The following is a 20917-nucleotide window of genomic DNA, read 5'->3' as shown; positions in this document are numbered from 1 at the left end:
GGCGGTAAAGTGGCGGTCACCAGCGGCATACCATCCATGTGGACTGTGACCAAGCCAGCTCCTTACCACACGGACAGCAGCTCGGATCGCAGAGTGACCCTGACCACTGAACCCTTTACTCATATGCCTGAAATCATTTCCCTCTTGTGAGTAGCCATTTGGCTTGTGTTGTCCTATTAAATGAATATTTTAATACTGCACTGAGTCTGGCACGCCTTGTTTTTGTCCTATGTACTCTAAACATAGCCAAGGTTCGCTAACCAGAATGGATAGTCAGACAAGCCAGAAAGTCAGGAAGCCAGGAATCAGCGTAGTGGAACAGTAAGCAGGATCTGGAGCCAGAAGGAATGTCAGCCAAGCAGGAGCGCAGGAGAAAGTCTCTGTGATATTGACCAAGGTGAAGGCAGAAATATCTGGGCAGGACGGCTTAAGTAAGCAGGACTGACCAGCAGAATATCATCAACAGGTGAGTCACTGTGGAGAGATAGGAGCTGACAATTAGCCAACAGGAGAGTGGCCAGCTCAGAGAAGGAAGGGCTGAGCCCAGCCCTGACATACCCCCTCCTCAATGACCCTTCCCCCTCAGAGGACAACCAGGCTTGAGGAGAAAACATCTATGGAAATCACCGAGAAGGACAGGGGCATGTACGTCTGAGGATGAGACCCAAGAGCGTACCCTTTCCAATGCACCAGGTAATGTATGCACCCACAGAACCTACGGGAGACAACAATGGACTGTACTTTATACTCCTCATGGTTCTCAACCTGTACGGGGGATGAGTACGTGGCACCAAGGTGATAAAGCAGTTGCAGACCAAAGGTTTTAATAAGGAGACATGAAATACATTTGAGATACACATATTAGAAGGAAGGTCTAATGCTTAAGCCACTGGGTTAATCCTACGGAGAATACAGAAAGGCCCAATAAACCGAGGCATGGGCGTCCGCAGCAGGGGGCAAGGGGGGTCAAGTGCCCCCCCCCTGGAATCCCCAAGGTGTCTGCCGTAGCAGTGCTGCATTTTTTTTCACTTTTTTTTTCCTTTTTTTGTCCGCTGGCGGCTGCATCCTCCGCCCTCTCCGACTCCTATGGATCAGAGCACTGGCTGGCTCTGCTTACTGCGGCCGCTCTGTAACATGGCCCCGCCCCCTCAGACCGACTCGTGTGATAGTAAAGAGAATCAACGTTCCACCTATCACATGAGCCGGTCTGGGGGGGGGCGGGGCCATGTTACAGAGCGGCCGCAGTACACAGAGCCATCCAGCACTATGATCAAGAGAAGGAGATGCTGCAGGTACAGCACGCCCTATGTGCCACAGTGCCTGGATAGGAGGATCGGGGGGGGGGGGGTATCCAACTTATTTTACTGTCCCCAGTTCACCTTGTGCTCCCTGCCCCCCCAGTGCTCTCCTCCACCACCACACTCTCCTGCCCCCCCAGTGCTCTCCTCCACCACCACACTCTCCTGCCCCCCCCAGTGCTCTCCTCCACCACACTCTCCTGCCCCCCCATTGCTCTCCTCCACCACTACACTCTCCTGTTCCCCCCCAGTGCTCTCCTCCACCACCACACTCTCCTGTCCCCCCCCCCAGTGCTCTCCTCCACCACCACACTCTCCTGTCCCCCCCCAGTGCTCTTCTCCACCACTACACTCTCCTGTCCGTCCCCCCAGTGCTCTCCTCCACCACTACACTCTCCTGCCCCCCCCCCAGTGCTCTCCTCCACCACCACACTCTCCTGCCCCCCCAGTGCTCTCCTCCACCACCACACTCTCCTGCCCCCCCAGTGCTCTCCTCCACCACTCTCTCCTGCCCCCCCCATTGCTCTCCTCCACCACCACACTCTCCTGTCCCCCCCCAGTGCTCTCCTCCACCACCACACTCTCCTGCCCCCCCCCCCCCAGTGCTCTCCTCCCCACCACACTCTCCTGCCCCCCCCAATGCTCTCCTCCCCACCACACTCTCCTGCCCCCCCATGCTCTCCTCCACCACTACACTCTCTTGTCTGTCCCCCCAGTGCTCTCCTCCCCACCACACTCTCCTGCCCCCCTCCCAGTGCTCTCCTTCACCACCACACTCTCCTGGCCCCCTCCCCAGTGCTCTCCTCCACCACCACACTCTCCTGCCCCCCCCCCCCCGTGCTCTCCTCCACCACTACACTCTCCTCCCCCCCAGTGCTCTCCTCCACCACCACACTCTCCTGTCCCCCCTAGTGCTCTCCTCCACCACCACACTCTCCTGCCCCCCCCAGTGCTCTCCTCCACCACCACACTCTCCTGCCCCCCCCCCCCCAGTGCTCTCCTCCACCACTACACTCTCCTGCCCCCCCAGTGCTCTCCTCCACCACCACAATCTCCTGTCCCCCCAGTGCTCTCCTCCACCACCACTCTCTCCTGCCCCCCAGTGCTCTCCTCCACCACCACTCTCTCCTGCCCCCCCAGTGCTCTCCTCCACCACCACACTCTCCTGCCCCCCCCCCCCCCATTGCTCTCCTCCACCACACTACACTCTCTTGTCTGTCTGTCTTGTCTGTCCCCCCAGTGCTCTCCTCCCCACCACACTCTCCTGCCCCCCTCCCCTGTGCTCTCCTCCACCACCACACTCTCCTGGCCCCCTCCCCAGTGCTCTCCTCCACCACCACACTCTCCTGCCCCACCCCCGTGCTCTCCTCCACCACTACACTCTCCTGCCCCCCCCCAGTGCTCTCCTCCACCACTACACTCTCCTGCCCCCCCCCCCAGTGCTCTCCTCCACCACCACACTCTCCTGCCCCCCCCAGTGCTCTCCTCCACCACCACACTCTCCTGTCCCCCCAGTGCTCTCCTCCACCACCACACTCTCCTGCCCCCCCCCCCAGTGCTCTCCTCCACCACTACACTCTCCTGCCCCCCCCCCAGTGCTCTCCTCCACCACCACACTCTCCTGTCCCCCCAGTGCTCTCCTCCACCACCACTCTCTCCTGCCCCCCCAGTGCTCTCCTCCACCACCACTCTCTCCTGCCCCCCCCAGTGCTCTCCTCCACCACCACACTCTCCTGCCCCCCCCCCCCATTGCTCTCCTCCACCACCACACTCTTCACTCCCCCTCGCTCTTTGCCCCCACCCATGTGTTCTCCAACCCCGCCAGTACTCTCTACTCTCTAGTACGCTCCCCCTTCTCTCCAACTCCCACCCAGTGCTCTCCACTTCCCCAGGACCAGAGGACAGGCTGATTGGGGCCGGAAAATGAGGATGGCTGAAGGTGCAGGTGGCCACGGACCACTCCATCCCACAGCAGACAGATTCTCTGGAAGGAGCACCGTCCCCATCCAAAACGAGAACAGACCCTGCCTGCTGCTGCCCATCATGGATATCCTGCTGGCATGCAAGGTACCGTACCAAGCATCAACAACACCTTCCCACAGACAGATACTGCAGACTGGGACATGGGGCACAGGAGGGGCTGCAATGATGGGCACAGTAAAGCTGCATTTGGTGGGCACAGTAAAGCTGCATTTGGTGGGCACAGTGAGGCTGCGTTTGGTGGGCACAGTGAGGCTGCGTTTGATGGGCACAGTGAGGCTGCATTTGATGGGCACTGGTGAGGCTGCATTGAGCTCTTGCATCAAGTCTGCAGTCTCTGTCTATCTCCTGTAGCATGTCTGCAGTCTCTGAGGGAGTCTAGAGAGGAGTCAAGAGTGGGAGCGCCGCTGGGATGGGGGGCATGGGAAAAGTCAGACTTCTGTGGACTGTGGACAGGAGACTATAGGATAAAATCAGAGCCACCAAGCTGGAGCCGACTGACTGAGCCCTGCACAGTGCACCTGAGAGGAGGTCAGTGAAAGCACCGCCAGGCCAGACGGGGGGGGTCACTGATGTAAGGGGGGAGTGAATACGATAATGTAAGGGGCACTGATATAAAGGGTTTCCTCCTTATATTAGTAACCCACCCCCCTTACCTTCGAGTATTCTTTCTGCAGAAGGTGGGCCCCCCCCCACGTTCTGAGTTCCTAGGGGTCCCCCTTGATGATTGATCACTTACCACTATTAACTGGTAAAATGTATTGTTTTCCTTTCATGAACAAGAAAACAATGACGTTATGCTGTTGAGCTGGTATAATAATGCTGTTGGGCTGGTATAATAATGCTGTTGGGCTGGTATAATAATGCTGTTGAGCTGGTATAATAATGCTGTTGGGCTGGTATAATAATGCTGTTGGGCTGGTATAATAATGCTGTTGGGCTGGTATAATAATGCTGTGAGGCTGGTATAATAATGCTGTTGGGCTGGTATAATAATGCTGTTGGGCTGGTATAATAATGCTGTGAGGCTGGTATAATAATGCTGTTGGGCTCGTATAATAATGCTGTTGGGCTGGTATAATAATGCTGTTGGGCTGGTATAATAATGCTGTTGGGCTGGTATAATAGGCGTCCGCAAGGTTACTCAGGTGGCTGGGTACCAGGCCCATATAGCCTAGAGAATGTACATCTCTTTACATTGCAATACATCTGTTGTGGCCATATTTTTATCTTGATGAAAACAGCCAATACAGTGACAGTATGAGATCAATATATGACCACAACAGATGTATTGCAATGTAAACAGATGTAGATTCTCTAGGCTATATGGGCCTGGAACACAGCCGCCAGAGTCACTCCCAATACAAAGTGAAGATGAATTATCTCTTATATAACACAAATGTATTACCAGTGGAAAGATTTTCATGAGATTGTCAAAAAGGGGCGGAGCATGAGCGGCCTTAAAATGATGCCCCCCCTTGGAAAAAGTTCTGCGGACGCCCATGAACCGAGGTGCAAACTTCAGAGAGGGAACACGAAGTTGGAGGTTGCGAAATGACAGCCAGACCCTATCCCCAGCCTGGTAGGAAGGCGAAGGCATGCATCTGCGGTCAGCGTGGAATCTGTACCTATCATTAGCATGTCGCAAAGCCTTCTGGACTTGTGTCCACAAAGACCACAGAGATGCTCCTCTAACGCAGGAATACTCTGTGGAACAAATGAGTCAGGCAACATGGAAGGTTGGAAACCATAGTTCTCCATAAATGGGGACAATCGGGAAGCAGAATTCAAGGCACTATTGTGAGAAAACTCCGCCCAGGGTAAGAGGTCTGACCAGTTGTTATGCTGGTCAGAAATTTAGTAACGTAGGAACTGCTCCAAGGACTGATTGGCTCGTTCTATGGCCCCATTAAACTGTGCACACAAGGCTTGCCAGGACACAAACTGACTACCCTGTCCGAGACGATCACCTTGGGTAGCCCATGTAAGCAAAAGATCTCCCAAGAAAAAATGGAAGCCAGTTCCTTAGAAGTGGGCAACTTCTTAAGTGGAATACAATGAGACATTTTCGAGAACCGATCAACCACCATAAGGATAACTGTGCTGCCCTGGGAGTTGGGAAATTCCACAATGAAGTGCATGGACAGGTGGGTCCAGGGCCTTTCTCCTTTGGGTATGGGTTGTAGGAGGCCCACTGGAAGGTGCTGTGGAGTCTTACTCTGAGCACACACGGGACAGGCAGCTACGAAGGCGGTAACATCAGCACTAGACTAGGCCACCAGAATTGTTGGGAAATGGCCCAAAAGAGTTGATTCTTCCCAGGGTGGCCAGCAGCCTTGAGAGAATGGTAAGTCCGTGTCAGAAACCATAAATCAGACTGAGACAGAAGTACAATTAAATCACACTTGTTTATTAACAAAAATGTAAATAGAAAAAGCATAGTCAAGCATAGCCAGAGTCCAGTAACCAGATCGGGTAGTCAGCCAGTCCAAAGTTCAACAACCAGATCGGGTAATCAGCCAGGCCTGAAGTCAGGGATCCAAGTAGAGCAACAGCAAGCAGGATAAGGAGAAGTGAGACAGGAGCGAACCATAGCCAGAATATGATCAGGAGGAATCAGAACCGACTCCATCTTGGAAGTGGAGGAAAATTGTTGCGACAAAGCATCAGCTCTTCAATTTTTAGTACCGGTAAGAATGAGACAATGTAATTGAAACTTGACAAGAAAAGAGCTCATCGTGCCCTTCTGGGAGAGAGGCTTTTAGCCTCAGACAAGAATGTGAGATTCTTATGGTAAGTAAGAATGAGAACCGGCACAGTTGTACCTTTGAGGAGATGTCTCCATTGTTTCAAGGGTAAAATGATTGCTAACAGCTCTCTGTCCCCAATCTCATAATTGCACTCCGCAGGTGACAATTTCTTGGAAAAGTAGCCACAAGAATGCCACAAGGATGCATAGCGCTCTCAGAGGTAGGACGTTGAGACAGAAGGAAGCCAACTCCAATCTCAGAAGCATCAACCTCAAGGATAAAAGGTAACTTGGGGATCAGGATGTGCTAACACAGGAGCAGAAACAAAGGCAGCCTTGAGACTCTCAAAGGTCTTAATGGACTCCGGAGACAAACTCTGTGGGTTACCATCCTTTCTGGTTGAATCAGTAAAGGGCTTGAACAGAGACGAGAAGTTATGAATAAAATTCCTATAATAGTTGGCAAAGCCAAGAAAACACTGCAGAGGATGTAAACCCATGGGTCGGGGGCCACTGTAGGAATGCTGAAAGTTTCTCTGAGTCCCTCGAAAAACCAGTAGTGGAAATGACATAACCCAGGAATTTAACCTGTTCACGATGGAATTCACAAGTCTCCAATTTACAATAGAGATTGTTCTCTCATAGTTTCTAAAGCACATGACAGACATCTGTGTGGGATCTTTCCAGGGACTTGGAAAATATGAGGATATCATTGAGATAAACCACCACACATAACTGCAACAAATCTCAGAGGACACTGTAATAAATTCCTGGAAAACTGCCGGAGCATTACAAAGGCCAAATGGCATTATAAGGTACTCATAATGGCCTGTTCTAGTATTAAATGCAGTTTTCCACTTGTCACCCTCCTTAATCCTCACGAGATTGTATGCCCCTGGGCTGAGCACATCCCTGACAGCATCTGATTGAAGCACTTTTCTGACAACAATTCCTTCAACAAAAGTCGACTGAACAATGAATTTTATGGAACAGAGCAGTGTTAACAGCAGGACCGTTTTTAAGGCAGGGCAAAAGGGGCAGCTGCCCTGGGCCCCATCATTGTAGTGGGGCCCAGAACAGCTGCCTCATACTTACCAACTATCCCAGTTTAAGGCGGCATTCATATGTATATCATGGTATATGTGTGCGTATTATATGTGTATGTGTTTATATACGTGTGTGTGTTTACATGTATTTATGCACATTTTATGTAAAATGCTGTTCCTCTGAAAATCGACCTATGCTCAGATTGCTTTTCAGAGGCATTTGACAGCCGGTAGAGAGGCAATAGGTTGCCTCCTGACCACCTGTTTTAACCCCTTAAATGCATCATCACTATGCTGCAACTGCATGCAATGCACACAGTTGCAGGGTGGTTGCAGTGCAGCCCCACTCACCTAGAGGTATACTTTAAGGGTGCCCTGACTGAAAAAAGATTGTGAGACACCAACATAGAGCAACCCCTCTCTCCATTTTCCTCCTGCAGCTGCTGAATGCCTGTGGGTGGAAGAGGAGAAGAATGGGGGGGGGGGGGGTGGAGAAATCGGTTCCTTTATATGCAGCCACCCACTTGTGACCGGGCTCTGGTGTTCTGCCATTGGGCTCAGAGAAAATTTGACCAGAGGTCGGGGGGGGGGCCTCCATGCATCGTGGCTCTGAGGGTTCTAGTTATGCCACTGGGAAGACTAGTTATAGGCAGCCCTTTGCTGAGGTAGTGCTACATACTATTCGGTATACATGAAGGATAAGGTACAAAAGAAAATTACAAAAGAGTCTGGAAGCTCAATATAGGATAATCAGACAGTATAACTGGGTAACAATATCATGTCTAAAATGTAACTGAATAGATTTATCTGAATTAGTAGCATGAAAAATGTATAATGGCACATAAGTACAGAAAAAAGGAAAACATCAACAAAACTAAATATTATGGAAAATCAACAATAAAAGGACATGCACAACAAACAGATTTGCTATCCAGTGAAAAGAAAACACAAACAACCTCAATGTGAGAGAATAATGCCGCGTACATATGATCAGACTTTCCAGCGGAGGTCCGCTGGATTTTCCAAATGAACGGACTTGCCCATACACGGACTAAAGTCCGTTCATTTTGAATGTGACTTCAGGTACGACGGGACTAGCGAAGGAAGGCAATGTCACCGCTTCCATCAGTGAGATTGACACCTTGCTAGCCCCGCCGCCTGGTATAGATTTTAAGGGGAACCCCTATGCCGAAAAAATGGCGTGGGAGTCCCCCAAAAGTCCATACCAGACCCTTATCCGAGCACGCAGCCCAACCGGTCAGGAAAGGGGGGGCCCCCAGCTCCTGAACCGTACCAGGCCGCATGCCCTCAACATGGGGGGGTGGGTGCTTGCCCTCAACATGGGGGGAGAACTGCGGCCCCCTCACTCCAAAGCACATTGCCCCCATGTTGATGAGGACAAGGGCCTCTTCCAGACAACCCTGGCCATTGGTTTTCGGGGTCTGCGGGCGGGGGGCTTATCAGAATCCGGGAGCCCCCTTTAATAAGGGGGCGCCCAGATCCCGGGCCCCCTACCCTATGTAAATTAGTATGGGGTACATAGTACCCCTACCCATTCACCTGGGGGGAAAAAGTGGTAATAAAAAAACACACAACACAGATTTTTAAAGTCAGCTCTGAGGGTCTTCTTCCAACTTCAGGGGTCTTCTTGCCTGGCTCTTCCGCTATCTTCTGCTCTTTTGCCGCTCTTTTGCTAGCAGAGGAGCCCGGCCTTCATCGCCATTGCTGTTCTGGGGTCTTCTTCTGACTTCGGGGGTCTTCTTCTGACTTCAGGGGCCTTCTTCCGACTTCTCCGCACTTTTTGGTTCTTCTCGCTGGGCTCCTCTGCTATTTTCTGCTCTTTTGCCGCTCTTTTGCTAGCGGAGGAGCCCAGCTTTCTTGTTTGTCGTCGTCGCCTTCTTCCGGGGTCTTCTTTCAACTTCGGGGTTCTTCTTCCCGGGGGATGCTGGGACTGTGACATCATAAGGGGTGGAGTCACCATGTGACATCACCCGGTGACCCCGCCCCTTATGCCTATATAAGTCGCAGTGCAACGCATCCCTGGCATTACAGCCGGAGAGAGTGTTGTGTCAACATCGGAAGAAGAGAAGAAGTGAGAAGAATAAGTCAGCTGGAACCCACACACGGTCGAATTGTTGGATAGTCCGATCGTGTGTAAGCGGCATAAGAAGTACTAGCCTGAGTCATATATGTTCAGATTTACCAATGTGAGCAAGAACCCCTAAGTGTGAATAGGACCCATCAAATAGAATAGGCCAAGGGCCAAATGATCCTTCACTCCTGCAGTAGCCTATTCATAACCAGTTGTGGAGAGGTCGAGTCTGGGAGTATCAAGCCATGGCTGCCAAATAGAAGAAAATGTACAGTTGGTGTTTATGTGTTCAAAAATCAGTTTTTCTCTTATAAGAATAAAATTAACCTGATCGATCCGGTGTTTCTTAGTTGGGGTATGCAGAGATTACCAAGAACAGGCAATTTGTTTAGGGAATTATGACAGGTTTATGTAAAAATAATTGATTTAAAAAAAAGAACTTATATGCAAAACTGTGCATTTCCTTGCACATTCAATTTGAGTCAGTTATCAGTGTCTGGAAATAAAAAGTTTTGATACAGAAGAGAGGGAGGGGGCTACACTTTAGCCCACACAAATATCCTTGCTTTGGTATAGTGAGCATTTTGAGCTATAAGCCTTTGCAATTTGGATTACCTTTGTATTACGGGAGCTGGTTCTAATACTCGGTACTGATCCATAATCTTATCCAGCAGTTTTTGCTTTTCGTGCTTAAGCTCTGTCAGCTTTTCTCTATGGATTAAAAAAACAAAACAATGATCATTTGGTAGATACAATTTCTACTTGTATTTCTATACGTTTTTAGCTCTAAAATATTTGATATCTGTCAGATTTGCTATGTAATGTATTGTGTATAATAAAGGGCAAGTTCCACCCCTGAGGTGCAGAAAAGTGCTTCTACATCTGTTAAACCAGTAATTCTCAACCAGGGTTCCTCCATAGGTTGGTAGGGGTTCCTTCAGCATTGGGCAATTTTTGCCTCTCAGATAAGTTCCCACCGACACTATTGCTCTTTTTAGCTATCTGTAAGGAGGTAATTCTTCCCAATGACCACAAGTATGAGGACCATTCTTCCCACTGACCATCACACTAATGTATCATGAGTTGAAAAATGTAGAATTTTTAAAAGGGGTTCCTCCGAGACCGGAGAATTATTTCAAGGGTTCCTCTGTGTTGAAAATGTTGAGAAAGGCTGTGTTAAACATACACTCACTGGCCACTTTATTAGGTACACCTTGCTAGTACCAGGTTGGACACGCCCCTTTCCCCTCAGAACTGCCTTTATGCTTCGTGGCATATGTTCAACAAGGTGTTGGAAACATTCCTCAGAGATTTTGGTCCATCTTGACATGATAGTTTCATGAAGTTGCTGCAGATTTGTAAGCTGCACATCAATGATGCAAATCTCCCATTCCACCCAAAGGTGCTCTATTGGATTGAGATATGGTGACTGTGGAGGCCATTGGAGTACAGTGACCTCATTGTCATGTTCAAGAAACCAGTTTGAGATGATGTGAGCTTTGTGGCATGGTGCATTATCCTGCTCAGAAGATGGGTACACTGCAGTCATAAAGGGATGGACACGGTCAGCAACCAGTGTTAATTTTGTCGACTAAAACATTTTAGTCGACTAAATGAATACTATTTTGGTCGACTAAAATACGACTAAAACTAAAGCAATTGAGATGACTAAAATACGACTAAAACTAAAATGGCATTTTAGTCAAAAGTCTAAGTCTAAAACTAAATTGAAATTTGACTTCAAAATTAACACTGGTCTGTAGAGCATGTTCATACCTCAATACCATAAATAACATATTAGATTTTCCACTCCAGCAGTATATAATGAGTTTGGAAATTGTAGAGAAATGTTAACTAATGCATTACAATTTAATTACACTCATTAGATTTTAGACAACTAAAATGAGTTTTAGTCAACTAAAATGTACTGGAGATTTTAGTCAACTAAAACTTAGGACATTTTAATTGACTAAAATGTACTGGAGATTTAGTCGACTAAAACTATAACAATTGCAGAAGACTAAAATGGGACTAAACTAAAATGCCATTATAGTCCTAAGACTAAAACTAAATCGAAATTTGCTGCCAAATGACAATACTCAGGTAGGCCGTGGTGCTTAAATGAAGCTCAATTGGTGCTAAGGGGCCAAAAGTGTGCCAAGAAAATATCACCCATCCCATTACACCACCGCCACCAGCCTGAACCGTTGATACAAAGCAAGATGGATTCATGCTTTCATGTTTATGCTAAATTCTGACCCTACCATTTGAATGTCACAGCTGAAATTGAGACTCATCAGACCAGGCAATGTTTTTCCAATCTTTTATTGTCCAATTTTGGTGAGCATGTGCGAATTGTAGCCTCAGTTTCTTGTTCTTATCTGACAGGAGTCGCAGCTGGTGTGGTCTTCGGCTGTTGTAGCCCATCTGCTTCAAGGTTAGATGTGCTGTGCGTTCAGAGACAATATACTGAATATCTTGATTGTAACGAGTTATTTAAGTAAATGGTGCCTTTTTATCATCTCAAACCAGTCTGACCATTCTCCTCTGACATCAACAAGGCATTTTTGTCCACACAACTCCCACTCACTAGGCATGTGCACTACCGGAAAATTTGTTTAATTTAGTTTTCATTCCATTTTTTTTTTTTTGTTTATCGGGTCATTTGTTATGATCAGCATTCGTTACTTCGGATCATTTGTAACTTTGGATGCATTAATATTCGTTCCTTTCTATTTGTTTAGATTCGACATTTGCTACTTTGGATAATTCGCAACTTTGGATGCATTCATATTCGTTGCATTCCATTCATTTAGATGCGGCATTTGTTACTTTGGATAATTCATAACTTTCGGAAGCATTAGTATTCGTTACATTCACTAATAGGTTACTTTAGCCAAATATGCAAGGAAATTCCAATAAAAATGTACAGTATCTCACAAAAGTGAGTACACCCCTCACATTTTTGTAAGTATTATATTATATCTTTTCATGTGACAACACTGAAGAAATTACACTTTGCTATAATGTAAAGTAGTGAGTGTACAGCTTGTATATCAGAGTAAATTTGCTGCCCCCCCCCCCCCCCCCCCCCAAAATAACTCAACACACAGCCAAAACCGCTGTCTAAACCGCTGACAACAAAAGTGAGTACACGCCTAAGTGAAAATGTCAAAATTGGGCATAATTAGCCCTTTTCCCTCCCCGGTGTTATGTGACTCGTTAGTGTTACAAGGTCTCAGGTGTGAATAGGGAGCAGGTGTGTTAAATTTGATGTTATTACTCTCACGCTCTCATACTGGTCACTGGATGTTCAACATGGCACCTCATGGAAAAGAACTCTCTGAGGATCTAAAAAAAAGAATTGTTGCTCTAAAGATGGCCTAGGCTATAAGAAGATTTCCAAGACCCTTAAACTGAGCTGCAGAATGGTGGCCAAGACCATACAGTGGTTTAACAGGACAGTTTCCATTCTGAACAGGCCTCGTCATGGTCGACCAAAGAAGTTGAGTGCATGTGCTCAGCGTCATATCCAGAGGTTGTCTTTGGGAAATAGAAGTATGACTGCTGCCAGCATTGCTGCAGAGGTTGAAGGGGTGGGGGTCAGCCTGTCAGTGCTCAGACCATATGCCGCACACTGCATCACTTTGGTCTGCATGGCTGTTGTCCCAGAAGGAAGCCTCTTCTAAAGATGATGCACAAGAAAACATTTGCTGAAGACAAGCAGACTAAGGGCATGGATTACTGGAACCATGTCCTGTGGTCCGATGAGACCAAGATAAACTTATTTGGCTCAGATGGTGTCAAGCGTGTGTGGCGGCAACCAGGTGAGGAGTACAAAGACAAGTGTGTCTTGCCTACAGTAAAACATGGTGGTGGGAGTGTCATGGTCTGGGACTGCATGAGTGCTGCCAGCACTGGGGAGCTACAATTCATTGAGGGAACCATGAATGGCAACATGTACTGTGACATACTGAAGCAGAGTGTGATCCCCTCCCTTTGGAGACTGGGCCGCAGGGTAGTATTCCATCATAATGACAAGACGACCACTGCCTTGCTAAAGAAGCTGAGGTTAAAAGTGATGGACTGGCCAAGCATGTCTCCAGACCTAAACCCTATTGAGCATCTGTGGGGCATCCTCAATAATGGTGGCCACACAGAATATTGACACTTTTTACTCAAATTGTACATTTTCACTTAGGGGTGTACTCACTTTTGTTGCCAGCGGTTTAGACATTAATGGCTGTATGTTGAGTTATTTTGAGGGGACCGCAAATTTACACTGTTATACAAGCTGTACACTCACTATTTTACATTGTAGCAAAGTGTAATTTCTTCAGTGTTGTCACATGAAAAGATATAATAAAATATTTACAAAAACGCGAGGAGCGTACTCACTTTTGTGAGATACTGTATATCTAAAATATCCCAAATTAGCTGCTATGATGCAGAGACCTGAATAGAAGAATTACTGACAGCTATTTTTCCTGTAATTTAAAAGTTTTTAATAATAAGTAATACTAATAATAAAAACCAATATAATAGTTAATAATGTAATTATATATATTAATATATTTTATATAATTATATATATTAACCACTTGCCGACCGCCGCACGCCGATGTACGTCGGCAGAATGGCACGGGCAGGCATAAGGGCTTACATGTACGTCCTTGCCTGCCCGCCGGTCGGGGGCCTGATCGGGCCCCCGCCCGGTGCCTGCGGCAGTCGGTATTCGTTCGGGAGCGATCCCGGACGAGGGGACGGCCATTCATTCATGGCCACCCCCTCGCGATCGCTCCCGGCGAATGAAAATGTCCGGTGACATCACTTCCTCTCCTGTAATGTAAACACAGGAGAGGAAGTGATGTATTCTCTCCTCCGTGTCGGTAGTTTTCGTTCCGGCACCGAGGAGAGAGGTTCGGTGAGTTGCACCAACACACCCCACATACAGTAGAACATGCCAGGCACACTCACACCCCCCCTTTCCCCCCCGATCACCCCCCAATTACCCCTGCCCCCCCAGTCACAGTGACACCAATTGCTTTTTTTTTTTTTTGCATTGGTGTCATTTGTGACTGTAGTAACTGTTAGGGCAGTTAGGGTTAGCCCCCTTTAGTTCTAATGTGCCCCCCTAACCCCCCCAATAAAGGTTTAACCCCGTGATCACCCCCCGTCGCCAGTGTCACTAAGGCTGGGTTCACATTGCAGCGGTTTATGAGAACGAATGTGATTCGCACCGCACTGCAGTGCAAATCACATCCGATCTCTGTGCGATTCGAGTTCAGCCATACAGATAGTATGGCTGAATTCGTGTCGCACCCGCCGCACCCGCCGCAAATTCGCACGGGACCCTTTTTTTGGCCCGCAGCAGAATCGGATCGCATGGGTGTTCACACCATGCGATCCGAGTTTGCAGATCGCACTGCGATATGCGAACTGATCTGGGGGTGTCATTAACATTTCACTGACACTCCCAGCAGTTCGCATAGGGCAGTGTGAACTGCCGCGGGGAGGCATGCGATGCGGGAACCCGCCGCGGATTCATGGCGTTCCCGCATCGCTCCAGTGTGAACCCAGCCTAATAAGCGATAGTTTTTCTGATCGCTGTATTAGTGTCACAGGTGACGCTAGTTAGGCAGCTAGGTATTTAGGTTCGCCGCAGCTTTTTATAGCGCCAGGGACCCCCATATACTACCGCATAAAGCCCCCTGATTGCCCCCTAGTTAACCCTTTCACCAGTGATCACCATATAACTGTTACAGGTGACGCTGGTTGGTTAGTTATTTTTTTATAGTTTCAGGGCACCCGCCATTTATTACCTAATAAAGGTTTAACCCCCTGATCACCCGGCGGGTGTCATTTGTGACTGTAATAACTGTTAGGGCAGTTAGGGTTAGCCCCCTTTAGTTCTAAGGTACCCCCCTAACCCCCCAATAAAGGTTTAACCCCGTGATCACCCCCCGTCGCCAGTGTCACGAAGGCTGGGTTCACATTGCAGCGGTTTATGAGAACGGATGTGATTCGCACCGCACTGCAGTGCAAATCACATCCGATCTCTGTGCGATTCGAGTTCAGCCATACAGATAGTATGGCTGAATTCGTGTCGCACCCGCCGCACCCGCCGCAAACTCGCACGGGACCCTTTTTTTGGTCCGCAGCAGAATCGGATCGCATGGGTGTTCACACCATGCGATCCGAGTTTGCAGATCGCACTGCGATATGCGAACTGATCTGGGGGTGTCATTAACATTTCACTGACACTCCCAGCAGTTCGCATAGGGCAGTGTGAACTGCCGCCGGGAGGCATGCGATGCGGGAACCCGCCGTGGATTCGTGGCGTTCCCGCATCGCTCCAGTGTGAACCCAGCCTAATAAGCGATAGTTTTTCTGATCGCTGTATTAGTGTCACAGGTGAGGCTAGTTAGGCAGCTAGGTATTTAGGTTCGCCGCAGCTTTTTATAGCGCCAGGGACCCCCATATACTACCGCATAAAGCCCCCTGATTGCCCCCTAGTTAACCCTTTCACCAGTGATCACCATATAACTGTTAGGCCGCGTACACACGGGCGGACTGTTCGCCCAACTTTGTCCGCTGAACAGTGTTTGGGCGGACAGTCCGCTCGTGTGTGGGCTTTCAGCGGACAGTTTCAGCGGACAGTTGGACGGACAAGGTTTTTCGGAATTTCCGAAAAACTGTCCGCTGAAACCTTGTTTCAGCGAACAGCCCGCTCGTGTGTAGGCTTGTTCGTCAAACAAAGTTGCGCGCATGCTCAGAAAGGATTTTCACGCCGAAAGCTATAATGCAGTGTATAGGACGTCGTATTTTTCGTCCCGTCGTACGTGCTGTTCACGTCATCGCGCACGGTTTCAGCAAACTGTTCGTTCGTCGTGTGTGGGCATGTCCGTCCATGCTAATTTTGAGCGGACTGTTTGCTGAAACTGTTGGACGGACAAAGTTGGGCGAACAGTCCGCGCGTGTGTACGCGGCCTTACAGGTGACGCTGGTTGGTTAGTTTTTTTTTTTATAGTTTCAGGGCACCCGCCATTTATTACCTAGTCTCACTAGTGTACCCCTAAATTTAGGGGTGTCTACTTTCCAAAATGGGGTCATTTGGGGGGTGTTTGTGCCATCTTGGCATTTTATGGCCTTCAAAACTGTAACGCCCTTAGAAAGCCTGAAGGCGGTGCTTGGTTTTCGGGGCCCCGTACGCGGCTAGGCTCCCAAAAAGTCCCACATATGTGGTATCCCCGTACTCAGGAGAAGCAGCAGAATTTATTTTGGGGTGTTATTTCACATATGCCCATGGCATGCGTGAGCAATATATCATTTAGTGACAACTTTGTGAAAAAAAAAAAAAAGTTTGTAATTTTCCCGCAACTTGTGGCAAAATATAAAATATTCCATGGACTCAACATGCCTCTCAGCAAATAGCTTGGGGTGTCTACTTTCTAAAATGGGGTCATTTGTGGGGGTTTTGTGCCATCTTGGCATTTTATGGCCTTCAAAACTGTAATAGGTAGTGAGGAGTGAAGTCAAATATTTACGCCCTTAGAAAACCTGAAGGCGGTTCTTGGCTTTCGGGGCCCCGTACGCGGCTAGGCTGCCAAAAAGTCCCACATATGTGGTATCCCCGTACTCAGGAGAAGCAGCAGAATTTATTTTGGGGTGTCATTTCACATATGCCCATAGCATGTGTGAGCAATATATCATTTAGTGACAACTTTGTGAAAAAAAAATAAAAATATTTTTTTTTTGTCATTATTCAATCGCTTGAGGCAAAAAAATAAAATATTCAATGGGCTCAACATGCCACTTATCAATTTCCTTAGGGTGTCTACTTTCCAAAATGGGGTCATTTGGGGGGGTTTTGTACTGCCCTGCCATTTTAGCACCTCAAGAAATGAGATAGGCAGTCGTAAACTAAAAGCTGCGTAAATTCCAGAAAACGTACCTTAGTTTGTAGATGTGACAACTTTTGCGCAAACCAATAAATATACAATTATTGACTTTTTTTTTACCAAAGACATGTGGCTGAATACATTTTGGCCTAAATGTATGACTAAAATTGAGTTTATTAGATTTTTCTAATAACAAAAAGTAGAAAATATCATTTTTTTTCAAAATTTGCGGTCTTTTTACGTTTATATCGCAAAAAATAAAAATCGCAGAGGCAATCAAATACCATCAAAAGAAAGCTCTATTTGTGGGAAGAAAAGGACGCAAATTTTGTTTGGGTACAACATTGCATGACCGCGCAATTACCAGTTAAAGCAGCGCAGTGCCAAATTGTAAAAAGACCTCTGGTCATTTACCAGCAAAATGGTCCGGTCTGAAGGTGGTTAATAGAAAATATGAAAAACAAAATTATCCGAATGTAAACGATCCGTTAAAATCTTAGGTTGAATCGATTTTCGTTCTTTTTTTTATGTTTGGATTTTCATTCTTTTGGGTTTTTGTTTTTTGTGACAATTCATTTTCATATGCATTCCTCAAAAGAGTCTTTTGTTCATTCGGATGCTTTCAAATGAATGAATATGCCGAATTTCACACAAAAACGAATTAGTAATCAAACGAATTGGCACAAGCAACCATGCCATGTTCAGAGTCACTTAAATCCCCTTTCTTCCCTATTCTGTTGCTGCAATGTGATTGGCTGATCAGCAATTTGTGTTACCAAGCAACTGAACAGGTGTACCGAATAAAGTGGCCGGTAAGTGTATAGTGGAGTAGTAAAATTAGTAGACAATACCATAAAGACTCATTTACACTTTACATACATATTCAACGTAAGAGCAAACCTACAGACCTTTTCTTGTTTGTAACCCGGGGACTGCCTGTAATTGATTTTACTAGTGTTTAGCTCTAATTTTATGTACAGTATCATTAATTGCTTTGGAAGATGCATCGAATGGGAATCTCCCCAAATGCAGCAAACTTGATATTTTAAGTTCTTTAAAAAAAAAAAAAAAGAGTGCTAACCCACTGCTACTCTAATTTTAACCACTTCATCGCCAGAAGATTTTACCCCCTACATAACCAAGCCATTTTTTGCTATTTAGCATTGCGTTATTTTAACTGGAAATTGTGTGGTCAAACAATATATATACAATAAAGATAATGATCAACAACTTATAGTGGGACTGTGAGTGCGGCGAGCAATCTGTCACTAACTAATCAGTGTTAATAATATATACTGTCACTGTACTAATGACACTGACTGGGAAGGGGTTAACATTTAGGGGCAATCAAGGGTTAACTGTGTGCCGAACAATGTTTACTTTGTGTACTGTGTACTGTTTTTACTAAGCAAAGTCACGATTTTTACTCCCTGCTTAGGGAAAAAAAAAGGCCCATTGCTGCTGTCTGTAGAGAGCCCTGTGTTGCTGCCTAACACAGGACTCTCTTCTGTCATTTGCGCAGTTGACCAGTGGGTTACCAGCCATAAATCCTTGGCCGGGACCCACTGGTATCTTTATTCAACCTTATGAACTATGATCAGCTTATGCTGTAGCCAATGACAGCACAGCCGGGGAATCGGGTGTTTGCATGTGACCCCCTAACCGGAACTACAAAAGCAAGTACATGTACATAATCCAGCAATGCTGGGCCACCCGGCCGCAGTATATGTGCTGTGGGTGGTCCTGAAGCAGTTAAAGTGACGATGTGTTACATAAAGTATTTATCACTAATATCATAAAAAACGTGCGCTGAAACCTGTCCCAAAAAGTCCATAAAAATGATGAAGAAATATTCAAGCATCCACAAGATATTCCGATGGTCACCATGTGCAACTGTGAGATACCTCTCCCTTCAGACAGGAATTAACCAGATTTATATGCCACTCATTTGCATATTTGGCATATAGAACTTGTATGTATCCATAGGTTCCTGAGGGGTGCTGGAGTAATATTATTTCGTCCAATTATATACCGAATCATTGATACCAAAACATGTAAAGGAAACAAAACAGTCTCCGACAGTGTAGTCATTTTAAAAACACCTCTTTATTAAATGCCACTCACAAAAGTCAAAGTAAAAAAATTCTCATCTTGATTACAATGTCGGCACATCAGTAATGAAAGCGCTAACACCCATCTCCCACCACCTCCAGAAATCACAGCCACAATCCAACATGTTACTTCTAATTTTGGCTCTGATGTCACTTCCACATGCCACGTAGCCATGCCCCTATGCATTTCGTCCTCTCAACTTCATCACAGGGAGTGGCTACACGGCATGGCAACCATACCTATATATCCCCCTCCTCACAAACCTTAAGCCTTAATCCTCCAGAGTTTTCATGGCCAGACAGACAATGTATAGTTTCATAGTAAGGTTGAATAAAGACACCAGTCCATCCAGTTCAACCTGAGTGAGTGTCTACAATTGTCCCTATCCCTATACATTGCACACTCACATTGGTCCCTATCCTCAAGGAGCCCACAATCCAAGGTCCCCATTCATATACTAGAGCCAATTTTGGACAGAAGCCAATTAACCTACCTGCATGTCTTTGGAGTGGATCAGTGGATAGTGGATCAGCATAATTGCTATGCTTGTATTTATCCAACCATTCAATTAACCAATACTTTACCAGCCCTGCCATGGAACCATAAATTCCTCTATTATAAGTGATAACCGTTTTAAAATGTTCCTATAGAAAATGCATCAAAATCAGATTCTCACTCTCTAAAACCTTGTGAATTCATAGATATAAAAAAATATATAAATAATATAATATAATATAAAAAAATTCTTATAAAATAAACTAAAATTCAAATTCTAATAATGAGTTCTTGAGTTCTTGGCAAACCTCCTATAATAGATTTTAAATAAACCCTGCTTTATAATCCATACATAAAGCATAATATCAACAGTCTAAGTACAATACATTAATAATCACTAACATTAATGTATATCGAGTTCGATATTCAAATCATCCAGTGCCAAAGAATGGAGATCATGAATCAACTTCATTTTTCTCCTGGAGAAGTTCCTAACCCTGTGGAACCCCCTACAGGAGGGATATACCCTATCTACCCCTCAAAACTGCAAGTCAAAGCCAAAATGTTGAGACACACTGTGATGTTTATATCCCTTTAGAACATTTTGTTCAGCAATCCTGTTCTTTGGAGGTCATTTAGTGCGTACCACACACATTAAACCACAGGGACATTGTAATACAAACTACATGTGTAGTATTACATTTTATGAACTCAGAAGTTTTGTATTCATAATTTGTGACCCGCAAGAAAAAAAAATTGTGTGTTTCCTCATGTTTCCCCTTCCATGTCTAATATTTTCTTAATCACATTTTCTCCAAAGTTACGTGCCCTTCTATAAATAAAGGATGGTTTGCTAGGTAACACAGGGCTCAATACTCTGTCCATAGACAGTATATGCCAATGTTTTTGAAAAATGCCCTCTTGGCAATGGTAATCTGAGATCCAACTCCATTTTTGCTCTCCATTCTCATACTGTTTCTCCTTATCCTGTAAACAGTGCTCCCTCGAAATAGCCAATACATCCTCTATGGTTTTATCCAATCGGTTGGGTGCGTATCGCGTTATTCATACAATTTCCCCTATACGCATCAACTGAACTTGCTGAATATTCCATAACTACACAGGATGGTGGCCACTACCTACTGATAAATAGCTATTTCTGTGGGTTTGAAATAAACTTTAGTAGCTAAACCTTTATCTTGTTTAAAAATTTGTACATCTAAAAAAAATGATATTATTCATAC

The 20917-nt window shown here is 46.2% G+C and overlaps 1 protein-coding gene across 2 annotated transcripts in view; it reads right to left on the bottom strand.

Moving 5' to 3' along the window:
- LOC143932110 (uncharacterized) overlaps positions 1 to 20917 on the bottom strand; it is a 145895-nt gene that overhangs the window by 16683 nt on the left and 108295 nt on the right. For both annotated transcript variants that reach the window (XM_077455807.1, XM_077455808.1), the window contains exon 18: positions 9781 to 9876. In XM_077455807.1, coding sequence (XP_077311933.1) covers positions 9781 to 9876 — 96 coding nt within the window. The remainder of the gene's footprint in view (positions 1 to 9780; positions 9877 to 20917) is intronic.

Source organism: Lithobates pipiens, unplaced genomic scaffold (genome assembly GCF_037356315.1).
Source record: "Lithobates pipiens isolate NorthernLeopardFrog02 unplaced genomic scaffold, aLitPip1_a1.2 Scaffold_10, whole genome shotgun sequence".
NCBI lineage: Eukaryota > Metazoa > Chordata > Amphibia > Anura > Ranidae > Lithobates > Lithobates pipiens.
The sequence above is the reverse complement of the archived record's forward strand: the minus strand, read 5'-3'. Positions and strand labels throughout refer to the sequence as shown.